The sequence below is a fragment of the Pavona decussata genome, unplaced genomic scaffold (genome assembly GCF_977016875.1).
Source record: "Pavona decussata unplaced genomic scaffold, jaPavDecu1.1 SCAFFOLD_102, whole genome shotgun sequence".
In the NCBI taxonomy this organism is placed as follows: Eukaryota; Metazoa; Cnidaria; class Anthozoa; order Scleractinia; family Agariciidae; genus Pavona; species Pavona decussata.
In genome coordinates this window covers 3,831,445-3,850,664 of record NW_028145517.1, presented here as the reverse complement: position 1 = coordinate 3,850,664, position 19,220 = coordinate 3,831,445, and the positions used below count along the sequence as shown (strand labels likewise).

General features: G+C 41.6%; 2 protein-coding genes across 2 annotated transcripts in view; both read left to right on the top strand.

Moving 5' to 3' along the window:
* Positions 1 to 19,220, top strand: part of LOC146471718 (medium-chain acyl-CoA ligase ACSF2, mitochondrial-like) — a 158,593-nt gene that overhangs the window by 129,115 nt on the left and 10,258 nt on the right. Inside the window, exons 6-9 of the mRNA XM_085120254.1 lie at positions 374 to 427; positions 837 to 954; positions 1,037 to 1,129; positions 1,977 to 2,035. Of these exons, the coding sequence (XP_084976380.1) occupies positions 374 to 427; positions 837 to 954; positions 1,037 to 1,129; positions 1,977 to 2,035 (324 nt within the window). The remainder of the gene's footprint in view (positions 1 to 373; positions 428 to 836; positions 955 to 1,036; positions 1,130 to 1,976; positions 2,036 to 19,220) is intronic.
* Positions 2,696 to 9,013, top strand: LOC146471719 (medium-chain acyl-CoA ligase ACSF2, mitochondrial-like). Its single transcript, XM_085120739.1, has 11 exons — positions 2,696 to 2,718; positions 3,650 to 3,741; positions 4,677 to 4,753; positions 5,348 to 5,455; positions 6,393 to 6,541; positions 6,616 to 6,670; positions 7,291 to 7,377; positions 7,506 to 7,558; positions 8,205 to 8,262; positions 8,355 to 8,423; positions 8,909 to 9,013. Exons 1-11 carry the CDS (start codon positions 2,696 to 2,698, stop codon positions 8,966 to 8,968), a joined length of 831 nt encoding a protein of 276 aa, XP_084976865.1. The 3' UTR covers positions 8,969 to 9,013.

Sequence of the window (19,220 nt, the reverse complement as noted above, 5' to 3'; positions counted from 1 at the left end):
CAGCTTTCTTGCGACCAAAAAGACGAAAAACGCTTAAACCTGTGGAAACGCTTGCTTCGTAGGTTACTTGAAAATCAAAGCTTCACTTGAACTGCATGTAATTTTTTCGCCACGAAACAAAAAGATATTCTCTTGTACGCTATGATTAAAAGCGGGGAGCCACTGAGCTTTTTAGCCAGCTTGGTTGAAAATGGATAGAGCCAAAAAGGAGATTTTTTAACACGGGTTAGTGAAATGGACGGAGGTTGTTTTCGTTTTTCTTTCCTTTGCTTTCGTCAGTACTTCGCAAGTAGTCCAGATTTGCTGAGAAAATTAGGGTGCATGGCTTTGTCAGTTGTATTCTCTTCTTTGTTTTGTTGTTCGTCTGATTCAGATTTCCAGAGCTCAGAGATGTCTTTATTGTTAGCAAGAGTAACCAACAATTCAGGTCAGCATTACAGTGTCAAGTCTTCTCGCTAGAAGTCCCACCGTACGCAGTACAATAAAATTCCTCACTAGTTTTACAACATTTGCTGGATTTTTTATGAGGCAAAATTAATTCGCTTTAATTCCGTTGCTGTGAATTCTGCGTGCGATGTTGCATCATATCGTAGGTCTTTCTTCGGGTACTAGGGTTTTCCCCTCGTCTCAAAAACCAACATTTATACTGAAATTCCAATTCCCAATTCGATCTGGAAAGTGTCCCCAGTTAGTCATCTGCGCCAAATACATTGGCACTTAAATAAAGTGATTTAGTATTTTATTTATTATTTATTTTATCGTCCGACCTTAACTCTCTGCAACTGTACATGTGAAGCTTCTATCTTCCATGTTTTAGTCTGTTTCTATCTTAACAGAGGAACTACTCCATTTGAGGATGTTATGAGCTCCAAAAGCCAAGATGCCAGACAGAAGATGAAGGACCTTAAACGAGAAATTCAGTTTGATGATCCAACGTGTCTTCTTTTCACGTCGGTAAGGCTTTGCACTTAGCCTCGCTTTCATAATGAGGTTCAATTCAGAAATGGTTTATTTTTTAACTCTGCTTGGTTTGCAGGGAACGACGGGACGGCCTAAAGGAGTAACACTGACGCATCACAATCTAGTAAACAATGCTTATCTGACTGGAGATAACATGAACTACAGCGAGGTTAGCGCATTGGAAAATACGTAGTTACGAGCACCCCCAGTCAATGTTCAGTTTGTTAAGTTGCGACGACTTTCGAGTTCGTTTGCCCACTTTAGGTTTGTATTTACATAGGCCCTGTCCATTCGTATCTGGTTTCAATTGTCTTCACTTGAAATCGGATATATTTTAAAACGCATTTTTTCGTCCACTCGTATGCGTTATCTTTAAAGGCACGAACGGCAATATTTCGGTTTATAAAACTTTAACAGAAAATGTTTTCTGTTTCTGCTCCATGGCTGTAATTTGAACTGTCTCGTTGACTTGTTCACTGTCTTGCATGAGCAATAAGCAACCGTCAGCTCGCACCCATGTTACTAAAGCTCGCACGCGTTTTACATGCGTCTAACATGCATCTAACTTCTGTCTAACATGTGGCGGTCTAAGTTGCGTCTAAAATGCGTCTAACATGCGTCTAACTTGATTCTAGCCTGCGTTTAAATTGCGTCCGCTGGCGAGTTCCTTTTGGCGCTACGTAGCGGGAGTCTGTGCACACATGTTCGCTTTCCCAAACTCGCACAACCGTTTGCCGAATGCAGTGCGTCTAACATGCGTCTAGCTTGCGCCTAATCTGCGTTTAACTTGCGTCCACTTGCGAGCCCCTTTTGGCGCTACGTAATGGGAGTCTGTAAAGGCATGTTCGCTTTTTCCAAACTCGCACTTCCGTTTCACCGATGCAGTGACTCTCTATTAAATTAAAGAGACCTACTACTAAACGTTTCTGGTCAATTAATATTTGAAAGAAAGCGAAGATTCAGGAACAAACCTATACTGGTCTGATGTTATTTAACCGAGTAATGTTCTTATGCAGCCTGCAAGAATCTGTTCGCCATTTCCTCTATTCCACTCTGCCGGTCTCGTCGTTACCAGGTATGGCTATTCTTTCTCAGGAGCAACATTTTCCTTTTCTCAGTGCTGTAGCAGACGATTTTACCAAAGAGTGCTACCTGGGTTTTAAAATGGCTAGGAAATTTGGAGGATTTTGGAGGTTTCAAATACAATGAGTTGATATTTGTACGGTTTGAAAATTTCCCCAGCTTTTTTTTTACTTGGGGTGGGAGGAATGAGATTCTAATTGTTTTTTTTTTTTTTGAGGGGCTTAAGCAACCATTGAAACTGGGGATTTCTGGATATCAGAAGGCGTGGCGTTTTAGGGTTAAGAAATCCTGCCTTCATTCGCACGTTCCCGTCACTTTTAAATGCAGGGGTTGTTATTCAAGGACATGGATAGTGTAGATCAGTGCTAAACCCCTAAAACGGATGTTCCCTGCCTAAATGGAACTCTTGTCTCTCAGTTCTCTTCCTAACAAATGGGCTTCTGTTCTCGGCTATCACAATTTACAATATTACATTGTGTAAACAGCATAATGTGTCCAGCCTTGTTTTGGAGTATCCATTCTAGGAACAAGCCTTTATTGTTTTGCAGCATGGTCGGTGTAGAGTGGGGAGCGGCCGCTGTCTACCCATCTCGTGGATACAACAGCACAGCCATTTTGAAGGCGATTCAAGATGAAAAGTAAGTAGAGCTCAATGCGTGAACCATTTACCCATGGGTAAAAGGAAACGCAAGTTTGAAAATAGCCAAGTAAAAAATATTTGCCTACCCAGACTTGCGCTGGGTGGCCAAAAAGATTTTCGTGTAGAGCCAAGTGGCACGAGAAACCTTCAATATATCCTCTCTCGTGCTCCCATGAGTAGCAAAGTTAACATTTGTAAGGACAACTTAGGTCGGCCTGCTTTGGTTTTACGCCCATGCAGTTCTGACTCCTTATCTCCCCTGCATGAGCCGAAACAAATGCATTGACACCTTAATCTCAATTATGCGGCAGGCTCTGCTTAACTTGAGATTTTGCCTTGTTTAATTGAAAGCTGTGGAAAAAATACGAAGTTAGGTACTGCACCACTGCAAAAAACTGCCTGCTATTTGGAACGCATTGAGAGGTATAGTGGAGTTTGAACTGTACCTTACTTGGCAAGCGCGTAAAGAAAGGGGACAGGCCTGAATTTCCAGCGAACGTAGAAGGTAAGGGGCCCACTTCCTCCTTCTCCCGCGCTTACGAATCCCTCCCACCCACCCACGTCCACTTTTTTATTTGAAATACAACGCAGGGTAGCGTTTGCTCAAAGAGAAATCAAGTCGTTACGAATGAACACAATTGCATGCAAGTAAACGGTAAGTAGCTTGCCTTCTGTATCGAATGTTCTGGTGCACAAATTGAGATGGATAGCGTTGGGGTACAGGGTTTAGGTTTGGCCTTAGATTTCGGTTAGAATTAGTTACTCTACCACCCAGAGCAAGAGGGGAACGCAGGCTACAAACGCGCGCCCCCTGGCCTTGTTTAGCTTGGGCCCTGATCTTCGAAAACTTTATCTAAATGTAGTGCGATTACCCAACTGTACTGAGTAAAGCCAAGTGAAGTATCGTTGAACTAAAACCCTAAGTCCTAAGTATAATAGTTCTCATTCATTTACTTGTCCATACAGGTGTGACACTTTGTATGGAACTCCTCCCATGTTTATTGACGTTCTCGCCCATCCTGAGCTGCACAACTATGACCTGTCGACCTTAAGAAAAGGTACGAGTTCTAGCTGCTTTCCATGTCAGTGGCTAACGATCGTCAACAATCCCAAAAGGTGCAAACTCTGACTGTTCGTCAGTCTGCAGTTTTTCCGATCACTCCACCGCTGACCTGCCACTGATCACGTGTTATAGCGCTTACGCGATTGTGGTGATCACGTGGATCTTCTCACAGTATCGCTACTCGAGGACACATACAGGTCACGGGAATGAAAGGAATAATCTTCTTAAATGTATTAATAATTCATGAGAAAACTTATTAATAATCCATCAAGAGAATACAAAGGTTTGAAAATGTGATCTCATTCATCATAAAATTTGCTGAACTTTTGTTTTGAATTTCTCCCACAATTATTAATAGTTTGAGAAGATATATCAAACACTGTTTCAGCCGATAATTTCCCAACACCTCAAAATTGTTAAAAAATACTCGGCTGCGCCTCGCTTTTTCAAATCTACTTCTCGTTGTTTGGAAATGAGTTAAACCACTGTTCCTCGTATTTGAAATATCATGACAAAAACAATCTTTCCTCTGGTTGATTTGACGTAGCTGAGTAAGATTACTTTCTCGTCCGCAGAGGCTCCCTCATAAATCAAAGGCTCCTGTGAGCCAACTCGTGAATGCAGAAGTAAAACAAAAAAAATTAAAAAGAAAAAAGAAAAGAAAAAGGAAAAAAAATTTTTTCTCCGTTACAGCTGATCGAGCGAGCAAGTGAAATCCAGCCCACATTACGATAATTCGTTCATTGCGCATGCGCGCGTTTACGAGCTCCTCGTTATATCATTCTCTCAAGTCCCTTATTGGTCTCCGCTCGAGCGCGAAGGAGGCCTCTGTGTAGGAGAGAGGTAAGATTAAATTCAAACATTCAAGGCCATCGAAAACCTCTCTAAAGAATTGTTATTGATCGTTTGATATTTGTGTTGCCTTTGTAGGTTTCACTGGCGCTACATCTTGCCCAGTGGAAGTTATGAAAGACGTTGTATCCAAGTTGAGGGTGTCTCAGCTATCGGTAATTTCTTTTGACGTCTTTTGTTCCTATTTCTGTCGAATTTGACTTCCTTCAGATAAAAGCACAGGCCGCAACCTCGTTCCCAGGGTCTCTAATCTCCCCCCCGGGGGGGTGGGGTGGGGGAGTGGAGAGCCAGGCCGTCCCACACACTCACTCCACCGTACGGTACCGAAAAAGATAGCGACTGGTACATTTACCCTTAAATTCTTAGCACACGAAATGATTCCCTAAAACGCTAACAAACAAAAAAAAATAAAATAAAATAAACGCACTGGAAAGTGAAAATAAACAGCCGCCATGTTTTCCGTACGGTGGAGGTTGGCGTATCGAACAAGAAAATTAATGTTTGGTTTATCAACAGAGTTGATACTGGTAATTTGGCCACCAAAAAGAGATTCGAGAGCTGACGTTTTGAGCGTTGTTCTTTTGTCAGAACGAAGCGTTAATGCTGGAAACGTCAGCACCCGAATCTCTTTACGGTAACCAAATTGTCTTATCAACTCTGCTGATAAAGCCAAACATTCGTTTCCACTCCCCACTGACGCAGCAACATAGTTTGTTTAGAAACTAACCCCCTTATACATTGTTCCACAGATTGCCTATGGTACAACCGAATCCAGTACCTTAGTTTCTCAAACTCCTATAAACGATTCTCGTGAAGCGATGTTGTCAACAGTGGGAGCAGTTTTTCCACACACAGAGGTAATAGCCAGACATTAGGCGGTAATTGAAGAAACGACACGTGATGTCACAGGCAGCTCAAGCTCCAAGGTTTTAACTTGCTTCGAGTTTTCACGTGAGCTTGGACGACCTGTGCTTCGTTTCCAGCAAAAGCGATATCTCAAAAAAGGCGGGAAAATCCTCAATGATATTGTGTGGTAGCCAAACTTGGGTAGTTATTATTTAGTGTTCCTCGCAGTCAGTCGAGACCTTAAGCGTCAGTGACAGCAGCGAGAAGAAAAAGTGTTCTTTTCAACTGTATTAATTTTCTTTGGAGACGCGCTAGTGGAGAGGGTCAGATCAGAGGGTCAGTGGTTCGAGGCTAGATTGATCGCTTCATTGTCACGCTGTTTCCTTAGACAAGAAACGTTTTTGCACCACATTGTCTCTCTTCACCCAGGTGTATAAATGGAAACCGGTGACAAACTGCTGGGGGTAACCCTGCGATGGACTAGTATCCCACCCAGGGGGGGAGTAGCAATACTCCTGGTTGCTTATATGCTACAGACAACGGGTTAAACTAGTGTGACTTACCCTATCTCGTTCAATTTGCGTCACGTGACCGCACTATCAAGGAGCTGAACTCGTAGTTATGACATTCTCAAAATAGGCTAATTTTACAAGGTGTCTATGTCGGTAGGAGCGCTCCTGGTGTCGGTTATCACATCACAAATATCGCTAGTTTCTCACGTGAAAGGCCCTTGTCTAATTGCAAAGATTAACAAACGTTGGTATATACCACACAAGTGAATAGTGCTCGCGCGCGCTGATTGCCTAGCTCGGAGGTGATTAGCCTATTTACCTCCACTTCGGTGAATAACCGTTAATTATCATCGCTTTTCATTTGTCTCCTTCCTTCTAACTCCCTCCTTTTCTCTTTCGCTCTTTCTTTCTTTTTTTCTTTTTTTTTTCCCAACAGATTAAGATAGTGGACAGCAAGGGGAAAATAGTGCCAGTAAATACCTCTGGTGAAATATGTATGCGTGGATATTGTGTCATGATGGGGTACTGGGGAGATAAGGAACAGACGGAGAAAACTATTGGGCCGACTGGTTGGCTACATTCCGGGTAGGATTGTATGATGTGGATAGTCGAATCAACCTGGTTAATTCGGTGTGTCTGATATGTCAGTTTTATCATAGGGATCTCGGGACAATGGATGAACATGGCTATTTGAGGATTGTCGGACGATTGAAGGTAAGGACTTAATCGGAATCTAAGGCGAAGGAAACATTGGCGAAATAGTGAAGATGGTCTTTTTTTACATGAATATCCGCATGGTTATGGCAAAATGTTTTTTTTTATTTGGACGTTTGCCTGTTTCCTCTATCCATCCATTCATGAGGTTATTCATCCATTCGTACGTCCGTGCGTTCGTGTGTGCGTCCGTTCGGATCTTGATCAGTCAATGAAAACAGTCAGTCATTCAGTCAATCAAACAATCAGTCAGTCAGCCAGTCAGACAGTCCGTCAATCAAAAGAGTCAGTCAGACAGTCAATCGACACAGACAGTCAAACAGTCCGTATATCAAAACAGTCAGTCAGTCAGTCAGTCAAACATTTAACCAGTCAGTTAGTCATTCGATCAAACAGTACGTAAACAATCTGTCAGTCATTCAGTCAAACAGTCCATCAATCAAAACAGACAGTCAGTCAGACAGTGAGACAGACCGTTAGTCAGAGGCAGTCAGTCAAACATTTTACCAGTCAGTCTCAGTCATTCAGTTGGTCAAAAAGTCCGTCAGTCAAACAGTCTGTCAGTCATTTCCACAGTCAGTCAGTTAACCAATATTTGTATCTTTCATTTCATTCAACAGGACTTAATCAATCGAGGAGGAGAAAACGTTTATCCAGCCGAAGTTGAATATTTCTTGCACACACATCCCAAAATACAAGATGCACAGGTAGTAACTTAAATACTGAAAACACTTTAATTGACCAAGTTAGCGTGGAGAGGTTTACTTAAAAAACAGAAATGTAAATCTGGCGTTTAAAAACACTAGATTTACATTTCTGTTTTCTAATTGGTCAGGTGATCAGCGTGCCTGATGAGAGGCTTGGGGAAGAGGTGTGCTGCTGGATCAAGTAAGTTTTAACTTTCTAAGAACTCTCTTTCAAGTAAAACAATGTCCCCCCACAAACAGCGGTAATTTCAATGGGCGGAAAAGTCCCTTACAGACAACGGTAATTTTAATGACGGCTTACTTCTTAGGTCCCGTTTAAACGGTTTCAACATTTGACCCACATTCGTTCAACAAAAGTTGAACGGATGTTGGGCAAATGTTGGATGAATGGAGTGTTTTAACGGCTTCAACACCATTGAACGTTTTCAAGAACAAAGGAAATGTTGAAGCGATGTTGAATGAAAGTTTAAACCAATTTAAATTTGATTCAACACGCTTTCAGCAAGCTTTCAACATTTTTTTACGCTTTCGACAATGTCGAACGACCTGTTCAACAAAATGTCGAACGTATGTTGAAGCAAATGTTGAAATCGTTCAAATGGGCCTTTGGTCGTCCTCAACGTCAGTCGAGCGTGAGGTCCTGGGAACGGGTAGCATCCAGACAAGGGTGAGTCTGAGGCAGCGTGAATTCCCGCCAAAAATCGAATGAGCAGTAAAAGGACGCCTGGTTTAATACTTGACAGAATAGGAATTAGGCGTGTTAAGTTCAGTAGATCAATGGCTTGTCTCTTACCTATTGCTGGCATATTTGTCGGGCTTATTACTAGGCTAAAGGAAGGAGAATCCATGACTGTTGGAGAAATTAAAGACTACTGCAAGGACCAGGTAAGACTTGTGAATCATTCAATGATCCACGGTTAAGTGAGGGTTGGAAGACTGATTTGCTAACAGTTGGTTGTTGTTTTTGTCTCTAACAGATCGCTTATTTTAAGATTCCTCGGTATTATAAATTCGTTGATGAGTATCCCATGACGGCATCAGGGAAGGTAAGACCGGAACGCGTATTTCATTTTGGAGGCCTAAGAGAGGGCGCTTATTTGTACCGGGCGTTCGTTTAGTCGTTTCAACGTAATCATCTTGAGTGACGTTTCGACAACCTGAGCGGAAGTCATCTTCATTCAAGAAAATTGTGAAACGTCAGTACATGGTACAAATGCTGCTGGGTTCAAACCAATTACAGTAATCATCCTAGTCTGTAAAAACACATACTGAATTATAAGAGAAACTTTAGCTATACAGTGTCTTATAGGGGCAGAAAAGGAGGCTCACAACAGTGGGCGCAGGACGCTTGTTGCAGGGGCGCTATTGGGAAGGGGCCACTTGTTAACAAACACTTATTCAAGGGGTAAAGGGAGGGGGGAGGGCGCTTACTGGAAAGATGACTTTAAGCCCAGGGTAGTTCGTTCTTTTTTATCACGATGGCTATTAAAAACGTCAGAAGCAAACCCATTTTTTTCTTTTCCTTTCTCAGGTTAAGAAGTACGTCATGAGAGAGCAAGCTGCAAACGCGTTTAAATCATATTTGACGTAAAGCGTAATATTATACGAAAATATATTATAGTGAATGGTTTTCACTCTTGGAAACTAATCAGTAATGGGCAAGGGCGCATAAAAAAAAAATGGCGGGCCGTTTAAGGGGGACACATCTAGCCATGGCCTAACTAACCAAGCTGCAGCAATTCGTCTGAACGCTTTCAGGACGGTGTTTCCTAATGAAGCGGAATTTTTGCGTCCGATTGATAAACGGTTCATCAGTGTGTGGGAAAAACAAATCTTATCAGGGGCTACTGGAATCTAAAAATAAAATCGAGGGTAACCATTTTTCAGCGATAATAAATAATCAGTAACTCTCTTAAAACCTTTAAAATAAATAACAATCATGGAACTGGAGCTTTTTTGATTTCTGAAAAATGCGTGGCTACCCCTAATTTTCGTTTTTAAATTCCACTTCCGCTTGTCAAGGTGCTCTTTTCCCGCATAGTCATAAAACCGCGCAAAATACCATTGTATAAGGAGGTACCTTTTTCGGACTATTCCAAGATGCGCAGAACGTGTGCGCAGTAGCTAAAGGAGGCACCCTCTTAAAAGAATCGCTTATCTCCAACTACTGACTGGCTCATTGATGCACTTTATTTTCCAGTTTTTGCGTGTGCACTTCCCCTTGTTTATTGTTATTTTTGTGTGTGCGTGTCAGCCCAGTTGCTCGAAGCATGGTTAGCGCTAACCCGGGTTAAATACCATGACAACCTATAGGTTTTAATACCTCTTAACCAATGGTTAGCGCTAACCATGCTTCGAGCAACTCAGCCCTGGTGTTTGTGTGTGTGTGAATGGTAAATCGTGTCCTTAGTTCTATTTTAATGTAGGGTTTGCAAATTTTTCCGCTTGGCCCAGCCACTTAGCTCGATTAGCTTGCTATTTCTAAGTGGCTGTGCCCTCTTCCTTAGTAATTCTTCTTTCTTGAATTTAGGTAACACTGTATAATTTCTGGGCACGAATAAAGATTGTTGGTGTTGTTGTTGTCTTAAAAACTGGTGATTTTGTTCAGTTACCGTTTGGCTAAGATTGGGGGCTCGGATGACAACAGCACATTTTTGTGAACTTTATGACTGGGTTTTGCTGTGGCTTACTTACTTTCATACACGTCACCTTTCCGCCAGAATCAAATAAATTCAGCAAGAGGAAATCAGGCAGGAGGCAGCGACTAAGTATCTAATACATTTAGCGAGTATTTTCTAGGCGATTGCATGTTCATTTTCTCTTTACAACGGAATTAAAATTCTTAAGTATCAAACATTCGGCTGTAAAATCAACTGTACATTTTATTATGTAATAGAAGGTAGTTTTGTACAGGTTTAATGGCGAATCATTTGCTTTTGTTGCGATAACGTTTTCATTTCAAATATTACTGGCTTTTCAAACGTCATTAAGCAAAGATTTTTCAACAACACCGTTTATGTTCGTTTTTGCGACAAACATGTAAACCAGATCTTAAGGCACGGTGGACACACGTTGCATTGTACATAACGTTGCGTGTGGCGAAATTACACTCTATTCACACCTGATTCAATTCTGCGTGGAAGTAACATACAAGTACAACACCGGATATACGCCCACCCCCTAATATAACCCACCCCCTTCCACTATAAGACCCCCATAAACCTCAGACACTTAATCCTACCGATATATTCTCTCGGATATAGTATGAGCCCACTTACTACAATACATACATCTTATTCGATGGTTTTACATATAATACGCGCGCGTATTTTGTGAGTTGCACAGTATTTTCCCATGCCCTGAAGCGAGGAAAAATACGAGCAAAAATACCGGTGCTGCTTTCAATATCCAAACGTTTCAGTACATCGTTTGAATTTTTGGTTTCTTCTCAATTCTGGTCACGTGACCTGCCAAGTATGACACCTGCTTCAGCTGAGTTCTTAGCTGCCTGCTTACTGGGCTTCGTTCGTTCGCTTTTGTATGTATGCTGGCTTATAGTGAATTTGTCAACATCCTCGATCAGTGACTTGTACTAAAAACCGATCGTGAGTTCTTATGCCAATCTGATAAAAAAAAATACCACCTACTCGCACGTCTCTTACTTCTCGAAGAAGGACAAGTATTGTAGCTATTAAAGATGAGAGAGTCTCGTTGAAAATGGATATATGAAAATTCATATATTTGAACTGCGAGTTCAGTATAAGACTGCGATGATTATTCACTTATTCACGAGAGAATTATATTTCAGAAGAAATCATGAGTCCACCGTTTAGATGGTGTTCTTTCCTCAGTTCTGACTTGAAAATACGTTTCGCAGTATGTTCATGATATTGTGTCGAATGTCTCTCATCTTCCAGCAGTAAATCAGAGGATTGAGAGATGAATTGAGAAACAAGAGAGTCATAGTGTAACGCTCTATGATGATAAGCAGAGGCTCAGAGGTACCGGTTACAGCGATAGTCCACAAAATACAAATGTCTGGTAAATAACAAAGCACAAACATAAGATAAACGTAAATCGCAGTGACCGCGGATTTTCTGAGCCTTCCAACATTCGCCATTTCACCATTCTGTGCTAGCTGCTGTACTTGAAGAGCTTGGATGTGTTGTTGGTGTCGTCGTATGACCATGTATATCTTGTAACTAAGAAGTGATACAGTTATTAAGCAAGCAACATTAATGATGGCAAAAATCACGTAAGAAATATTTATTGGAGTCCACAGCCAAACCAACAAAAGAAATACGCTGAACAGCCAAATTGCCGTCACCACACCAACAACACGTTTGTGAGTCACAAGTTCCTGATATCTGAGATGAAGATGAATGGCCAAGAATCTGTCTGCACTCAGAGCTGTAACACCGAAGAGCGAAGGGAAAGAAAACAAACACCCTAAAGAAATGATCGCCTTATACATGGCATGAGCTGCATCATTTTCAGTGTTTTGTTCCCACTCCAGGGCAAGATGTGCAATATACAAAGGTTGCACCAATAAACCAACACAAAGATCAGAAACAGCCAGACTCAGGAGCAATGTTTTTAAGGTCTTTGATAACGATGACGTTTTTCTTATCGCGAGGATTGAGACGCTGTTCAACATGGTGGCGGTACAGCATAACAAAGCGTTCAAGATGCAGTTAGCGATGTACGATGAACGGTCTTCATCAGCTACAGCCATTGACAACGTAAAAGAAGTTGACTGTTATATCTCTCGCCGAAAGGTACGAAAAACTTTAAATTTGAACTTTAATCGCTCACCACGCTTCCTGCTAATATTCCTCAAGGAAAAAAGTTTCACTGTCCCTGCGCTTAAAATGACGTACAAAATTATCCACCGGCGTATAACTGATGATCGCAGACCAGGGTACTGCAACAGCGAGGAATTTCGTACAGGTTGGAAGCAGAACTAGTGTAAAAACTACTTTTACCCGGCTTACCCGTGAGTTGCAGTGGAAAGCCAAGATACGACATGCATCACCTGTTTTTCCAAAACGACAGTTAATTGAGCGGTGCATTTATCACATGCGAAAAAACAATTCCTCGATTATTAAAACTTCCTTGGTTAATTGTCAAAGCAAGCATGATATTTGTTTGTTCTTTAATTGTTGACCGACGTCATTGGGTACCATGAGGCGTCTTTACTGTCAAAATTCAACATTGCAAATCGAGAAACATTAACACAGCAGACATTTCTTTATCAAGCTACGTGTATACAATTAGCCCAATTTCGATAGATTAAAATACATCACTACGAGGCTCACGGAAATAAACCCATATAAACTCTACAATTTATTCCCCGGAGCCTCGAAGTGATGTTTTTGCTTCAGGCTGAATTTTAATATATTACCAAATAAAAGTTGGGGACATAACAATTACCAGCTATTTCAATTAACGTTGTCCGATCAAAGCTTCACGCTTAAAGACAAGGCCGAAAGGTAATATGGGTAGTTCTTAATTTATTTTCGGAGGTGCGACAAGTAGGATGGAAGTAAAAACTGTAGACGTTTATCTGAGTATGCACATCGCTAACAACTTCTGACAGTGTCTTTAAGGGGTGTTTAAGCACTGCTTCCATAACCAAAAATTCCACGCGCGGGTATGTGGCCACACCGTTCATCAGTCTTCCAATGGTGTTTGCTTTCACTTGTCCTAAATTTAAAGCAGCTACCACCTCATCCACTTGATATCCTAACATCTCTTTCATCGAAATGGCTCGCTATCGTAGAACTTCACTGAACGGGCTAGGCATAGCTGATTTTGTTGATGAATTTATTCATAAAAAATCCCATATAACCGCTACAGAGACGTGGTCATGTAGCGATTCCACCGCATGCTATGGCCTGCAATACGCAATGTTGCACCATGTGTCCAGGCCTTAAGTAAATGTTTAGACCGTGCCATTGCACCACCTCCTCCCCCCCAACCCTCCACTCCGTGGTGATTCTGATTACAGGTTCATTTAAAATTACCCAGGTGATGTCAGTAGTGAGGTCCAGCCCACATCAGAGTAAGATTTGTTCTTTGCTTTTGTTCACATAAAAATCACCGGTCTTTCTTCTCCGCCAACTATAGGTTCAGTTCTTCTTTTGTTTTCTCTCGCATAACAAACTTTTTTACCTGCAAAACACAGAAAACTATGATTCACAGGCCTGCTTTGTTGCAGTAAGCTTCTCAAACTCATTAATAATTCATGTTGAGAAAACCGGCGTGAAGAAGGTCTGGAAATGTGATCTTACTTATCATGGCTTTGAATTTCTCCAGTAATTATATATAATTTGAAAAGCTTTATCAAACGCTCGAAAAAGGGTTTCATGCGGTTTCCAAACAACCCGAAGCTGGCGTGCGTTTCTCAAAACTCCCGAGAACTTCTCAGGCCCGAAAAGCTCCCCGCTGGTGATTCTGATTACAGGTTCATTTAAAATTACCCAGGTGATGTCAGTAGTGAGGTCCAGCCCACATCAGAGTAAGATTTGCTCTTTGCTTTTGTTCACATAAAAATCATCAATCTTTCTTCTCCGTCAACTATAGGTCCAGTTCTTCTTTTGTTTTCTCTCGCATAACAAACTTTTTTACCTGCAAAACACAGAAAACTATGATTCACAGGCCTGCTTTGTTGAAGTAAGCTTCTCAAACTCATTAATACTCCATTTTTGAGCTGCGTGTTAGTCTATGTTTTTAAAGGCTGGTTTCCATATGATCGCAGATCGCAGATTGCAATAAGGTCTGCGATCGTGTGCGATCATATGGAAACAACTTGTGCGACCGTCTGCGATCCTGCGATCGTGATCGCAGACGATCGCAGAAGATAGAACCATGTTCCATCTAAAGGCTGGTTTCCATATGATCGCGGATCGCAGATCGCAAACAATCGCAATTGATGGCAGACGATCGCAGGAGATAGAACATGGTTCTATCTTCTGCGATCGTCTGCGATCACGATCGCAGACGATCGCAGAAGTAGTTTCCATATGATCGCAGACGATCGCAGATCTTATTGCGATCTGCAATCTGCGATCTGCGATCCGCGATCATATGGAAACCAGCCTTTAGATAGAACATGGTTCTATCTTCTGCGATCGTCTGCGATAACGATCGCAGGATCGCAGAAGTTATTGCGATCTGCGGTCTGCGATCCGCGATCATATGGAAACCAGCCTTAATACTTCTAACTTTTGTTTTTTGCGCTTACATGACCGTAAGAGTGGAGAGTATAAATTAAAAAAAAAATGTCAAAAATTGTCAAATGTCAAATACTCCATGAAGACAAAATCACCGTGAAGAAGGTTTGATCTTACTTATCATGGCTTTGAATTCCTCCAGTAATTATATAGAATTTGAAAAGCTATATCAAACGCTCAAAAAAGGGTTTCATGCCGTTTCCAAACTTGAAGCTGGTTTCAACAAAAAGGAATCCGTAGCCTGTGAACAGGTTCCCAAGAGGGGTATAGAAGAAAGAGAAATCTAGCTCGGTCTGGCAGGGTGCGCCCGGCCCGCTTCGCTCTTCGCTCTCCGCTCTCCCTATGCCCCACAATGGTAGCCTGTTCACAGGCTAGGAATCCGCGCCTCGTTTTTCAATCCCCTTCTCATTGCTTGGAAAGCGGATGAAACACTCTTCCTCGTGTTTGATAAATTGCTTTCATAATAACTGAAACGACAGAACAAGAAAAACTACATTGTCATTGAAACGCGATCTAGTGCGATTTTTTTGACTGCCGCCATGTTTTCCACCCCAACCCACATCTTTACCTTTCCTGTTACGGTGAGAGGAAATTCATCCACGAACTTGATATAACGAGGAATTTTGAAATGGGCAATCTGAAAAATGAAACATTGGGAACGCAAAACACACCGTCAGCATATTTAAATTCACAAAAACCGTGCCACATGCGATTGTGCATTCTGAATCCACGTTTACAGAGAGATTGATGAATACCTGGCCTTTGCAAAACTCTTTGATTTCCTCTGAAGTCGCTGATTCACCAGCGTGCAATCTGAAAGGACACCAGCAGTTGTCAGTAATTCTAGAACTCTGGGTCCGGTTGTTCGAAAGCCGATTAACGTTAATCCACGATTTAAAAGTTAACCGAGGTTTTCTGCTTGCTCGTTAAAATTGTCATTAAACTCTAATATTAAGCTAGTAGTAAAGAAAAGTCAACGTCAAAACTGACGGAACAAAAACCGATTTGAAAAATCTTTATTGTTGTGTAATTAAACTCCAACCAAAGTTGTTGTTGAACAACTGGGCCCTGGAGAATGAATGATTTAGGTGTAACCAACGAAAATCTTTAAGAAAAATACTTAAAATATAGTCTTTAGTATTCCCTGATCTTTGTAAGCTAATACCGATTGATATGCTCGGATGCTTTAACTGAAAATTTAAATTGCAGACAGTTTTAGGAAAACGAATTATATGCTCCAAAACTTACTAGCTGTTGTTGGTTTTACGAAAACGTTAGCTGACATTTCTTCGTGTTTTTAACGGCCTATTTGCTTCTTCGAAAACGAAAGGAATTAGTTTTACAGTGTTACGAAATTTGAACAGGAAAGAGGAAAAATCATGAGCCTGCAAATTTCAGCTAAAAATTTCGTAACTTCGCACTGGAAAACTAGTTTGGGTTACGACTAAATGTAACGCATCATTAGGGTGTCAAGCGCGGGAAAACATGCACCCGATGCAAAGCGCGGGAAAACACGCACCCGATGCAAAGCGCGGGAAAGCACACACCCGATACAAAGCGCGGGAAAACATGCACCCGACTGAAAGCGCGGGAAAACATGCACCCGTTGTAAACCGCGGGAAAACATGCAACCGATGCAAGGCGCTAGAAAACATGCACCCGATGCAAAGCACGGGAAAGCACACACCCGATGCAAAGCGCGGGAAAACATGCACCCGACTGAAAGCGCGGGAGAACATGCACCCGTTGTAAACCGCGGGCAAACATGAACCCGATGCAAAGCGCGGGAAAACATGCACCCGACTGAAAGCGCGGGAAAACATGCACCCGTTGTAAACCGCGGGAAAACATGCACCCGATGCAAAACGCGGGAAAACATGCACCCGATGCAAAGCGCGGGAAAACACGCACCCGATGCAAAGCGCGGGAAAACATGCACCCGACTGAAAGCGCGGGAAAACATGCACCCGTTGTAAACCGCGGGAAAACATGAACCCGATCCAACTAATCAGTAATGGGCAAGGGCGCATGAGAAAGCATAATTGCGGGCCGTTTATGCAGGACACTTCTAGCCACTGCTCAACCAAGCTGCAGCAATTCGTCTGAACGGTTTAAGGACGGTGTTTCCTAATGAGGTGGAATTTTTGCGTCCGATTGATAAAGGGTTTATCAGTGCGTGGGAAAAACAAATCTTATCAGGGGCTACTGGAATCCAAAAATAAAATTGAGGGTAACCATTTTTCAGAGATAATCAATCAACAGTAACTCTTAAAACCTTTAAAATAAATAACAATCTATGGAACTGGCGCTTACTTATTTCTGAAAAATGCGTGGCTACCCCTAATTTTCTTTTTTTAAATTCCACTACCGCTTGTCAAGATGCTCTTTTCCCGCATAGTCATAAAACGGCGCAAAAATACCATTGTATGAGGTACTTTTTTCGGACCATCCCAGGATGCGCAGAACGTGTGCGCAGTAGCTAAAAAAGGCACCGTTCTTAAAAACTGGTGGTTTTGCTCAGTTACCGTTTGGCTAAGATTGGGGGCTCGGATGACAACAGCACATTTTGGTGAACTTTATGACTAGGTTTTGCTGTGGCTTACTTACTTTCATACACGTCACCTTTCCGCCAGAATCAAATAAATTCAGCAAGTGGAAATCAGGCAGGAGGCAGCGACTAAGTATCTAATACATTTAACGAGTATTTTCTAGGCGATTGCGTGTTCATTTTCTCTTTACAACGAAATTAAATTTCTTAAGTATCAAACATTCGGCTGTAAAATCAACTGTACATTTTATTATGTAATAGAAGGTAGTTTTGTACAGGTTTATAACAAGCCCACAGATCAATGGCGAATCATTTGCTTTCGTTGCGATAACGTTTTCATTTCAAATATTACTGGCTTTTCAAACGTCATTAAGCAAAGCTTTTTCAACAACACGGTTTATGTTCGTTTTTGCGACAAACATGTAAACCAGATCTTAAGGCATGGTGGACACACGTTGCATTGTACATAACGTTGCGTGTGGCGAAATTACACTCTATTCACACCTGATTCAATTCTGCGTGGAAGTAACATACAAGTACAACACCGGATATACGCCCGCCCCCTAATATAACCCCCCCCCCTTCCACTATAAGACCCCCATAAACCTCAGACACTAAATCCTACCGATATATTCTCTCGGATATAGTATGAGCCCACTTACTACAATACATACATCTTATTCGATGGTTTTACATATAATACGCGCACGTATTTTGCGAGTTGCACAGTATTTTCCCAAGCCCTGAAGCGAGGAAAAATACGAACAAAAATACCGATGCTGTTTTCAATATCCAAACGTTTCAGTACATCGTTTGAATTTTTGGTTTCTTCTCTATTCTGGTCACGTGACCTGCTAAGTATGACGTATGACACCTGCTTCAGCTGAGTTCTTAGCTGCCTACTTACTGGGCTTCGTTCGTTCGCGTTGTATGTATTCTGGTTTATAGTGAATTTGTCAACCTCCTCGACCACTGACTTGTACTAAAAACCGATCGTGAGTACTTATCTCAAACTGATAAAAAAAAAATTACCACCTACTCGCACGCCTCTTACTTCTCGAAGAAGGACAAGTATTGTAGCCATTAAAGATGAGAGAGTCTCGTTGAAAATGGATATATGAAAATTCATATATTTGAACTGCGAGTTCCGTATAAGACCGCGATGATTATTCACTTATTCACGAGAGAATTATATTTTAGAAGAAATCATAAGTCAACTGTTTAGATGGTGTCCTTTCCTCAGTTCTGACTTGAAAATACGTTTCGCAGTATGTTCATGATATTGTGTCGAATGTCTCTAATCTTCCAGCAGTAAATCAGAGGATTGAGAGATGAATTGAGAAACACGAGAGTTATAGTGTAATGCTGTATGATGGTAATCAGAGGCTCAGAAGTACTGGTTATCGCGATAGTCAACAAAATACAAATGAATGGTAAACAACAAAGCACAAACATAAGATAAACGTAAATTGCAGTGACCGCGGATTTTCTGAGCCTTCCAACATTCGCCATTGCACCATTCTGTGCTAGTTGCTGTACCTGAAGAGCTTGGATGTGTTGTTGGTGTTGTCGTATGACCATGTGTATCTTGTAACTAAGAAGTGATACAGTTATTAAGCAAGCAACAGCAATGATGGCAAAAATCACGTAAATAATACTCATTGGAGTCCACTGCCTAACCAACGAAAGAAATACGCTGAACAGCCAAATTACAGTCACCACACCAACAACACGTTTGTAAGTCACTATTTCCTGGTATCTGAGATGAAGATGGATGGCCAAGAATCTGTCTGCACTCAGAGCTGTGACGCCGAAGAACGAAGCGAAGGAAAATAAATAGCCTAAAATAAAAGACGCTTTATACATGACATGAGCTGCATCATTTTCAGTGTTTTGTTCCAACGCCATGGCAAGATGTGCAATGTACAAAGGTTGCACCAGTAAACCAACACCAAGATCAGAAACAGCCAGACTCAGGAGCAATGTTTTTAAGGTCTTTGATAACGATGACGTTTTTCTTATCGCGAGGATTGAGACGCTGTTAAACATGGTGGCGGTAC

Bases quoted from the DNA above. Each gene is read 5' to 3' on its own strand.
- LOC146471719 (XM_085120739.1), top strand. From the start codon at position 2,696: ATGCGTGAACCATTTACCCATGG. The intron at 3,742-4,676 runs GTACGAGTTCTA...TTGCCTTTGTAG, and splicing joins CCTGTCGACCTTAAGAAAAG to GTTTCACTGGCGCTACATCT. The intron at 6,671-7,290 runs GTAAGGACTTAA...TTCATTCAACAG, and splicing joins GGATTGTCGGACGATTGAAG to GACTTAATCAATCGAGGAGG.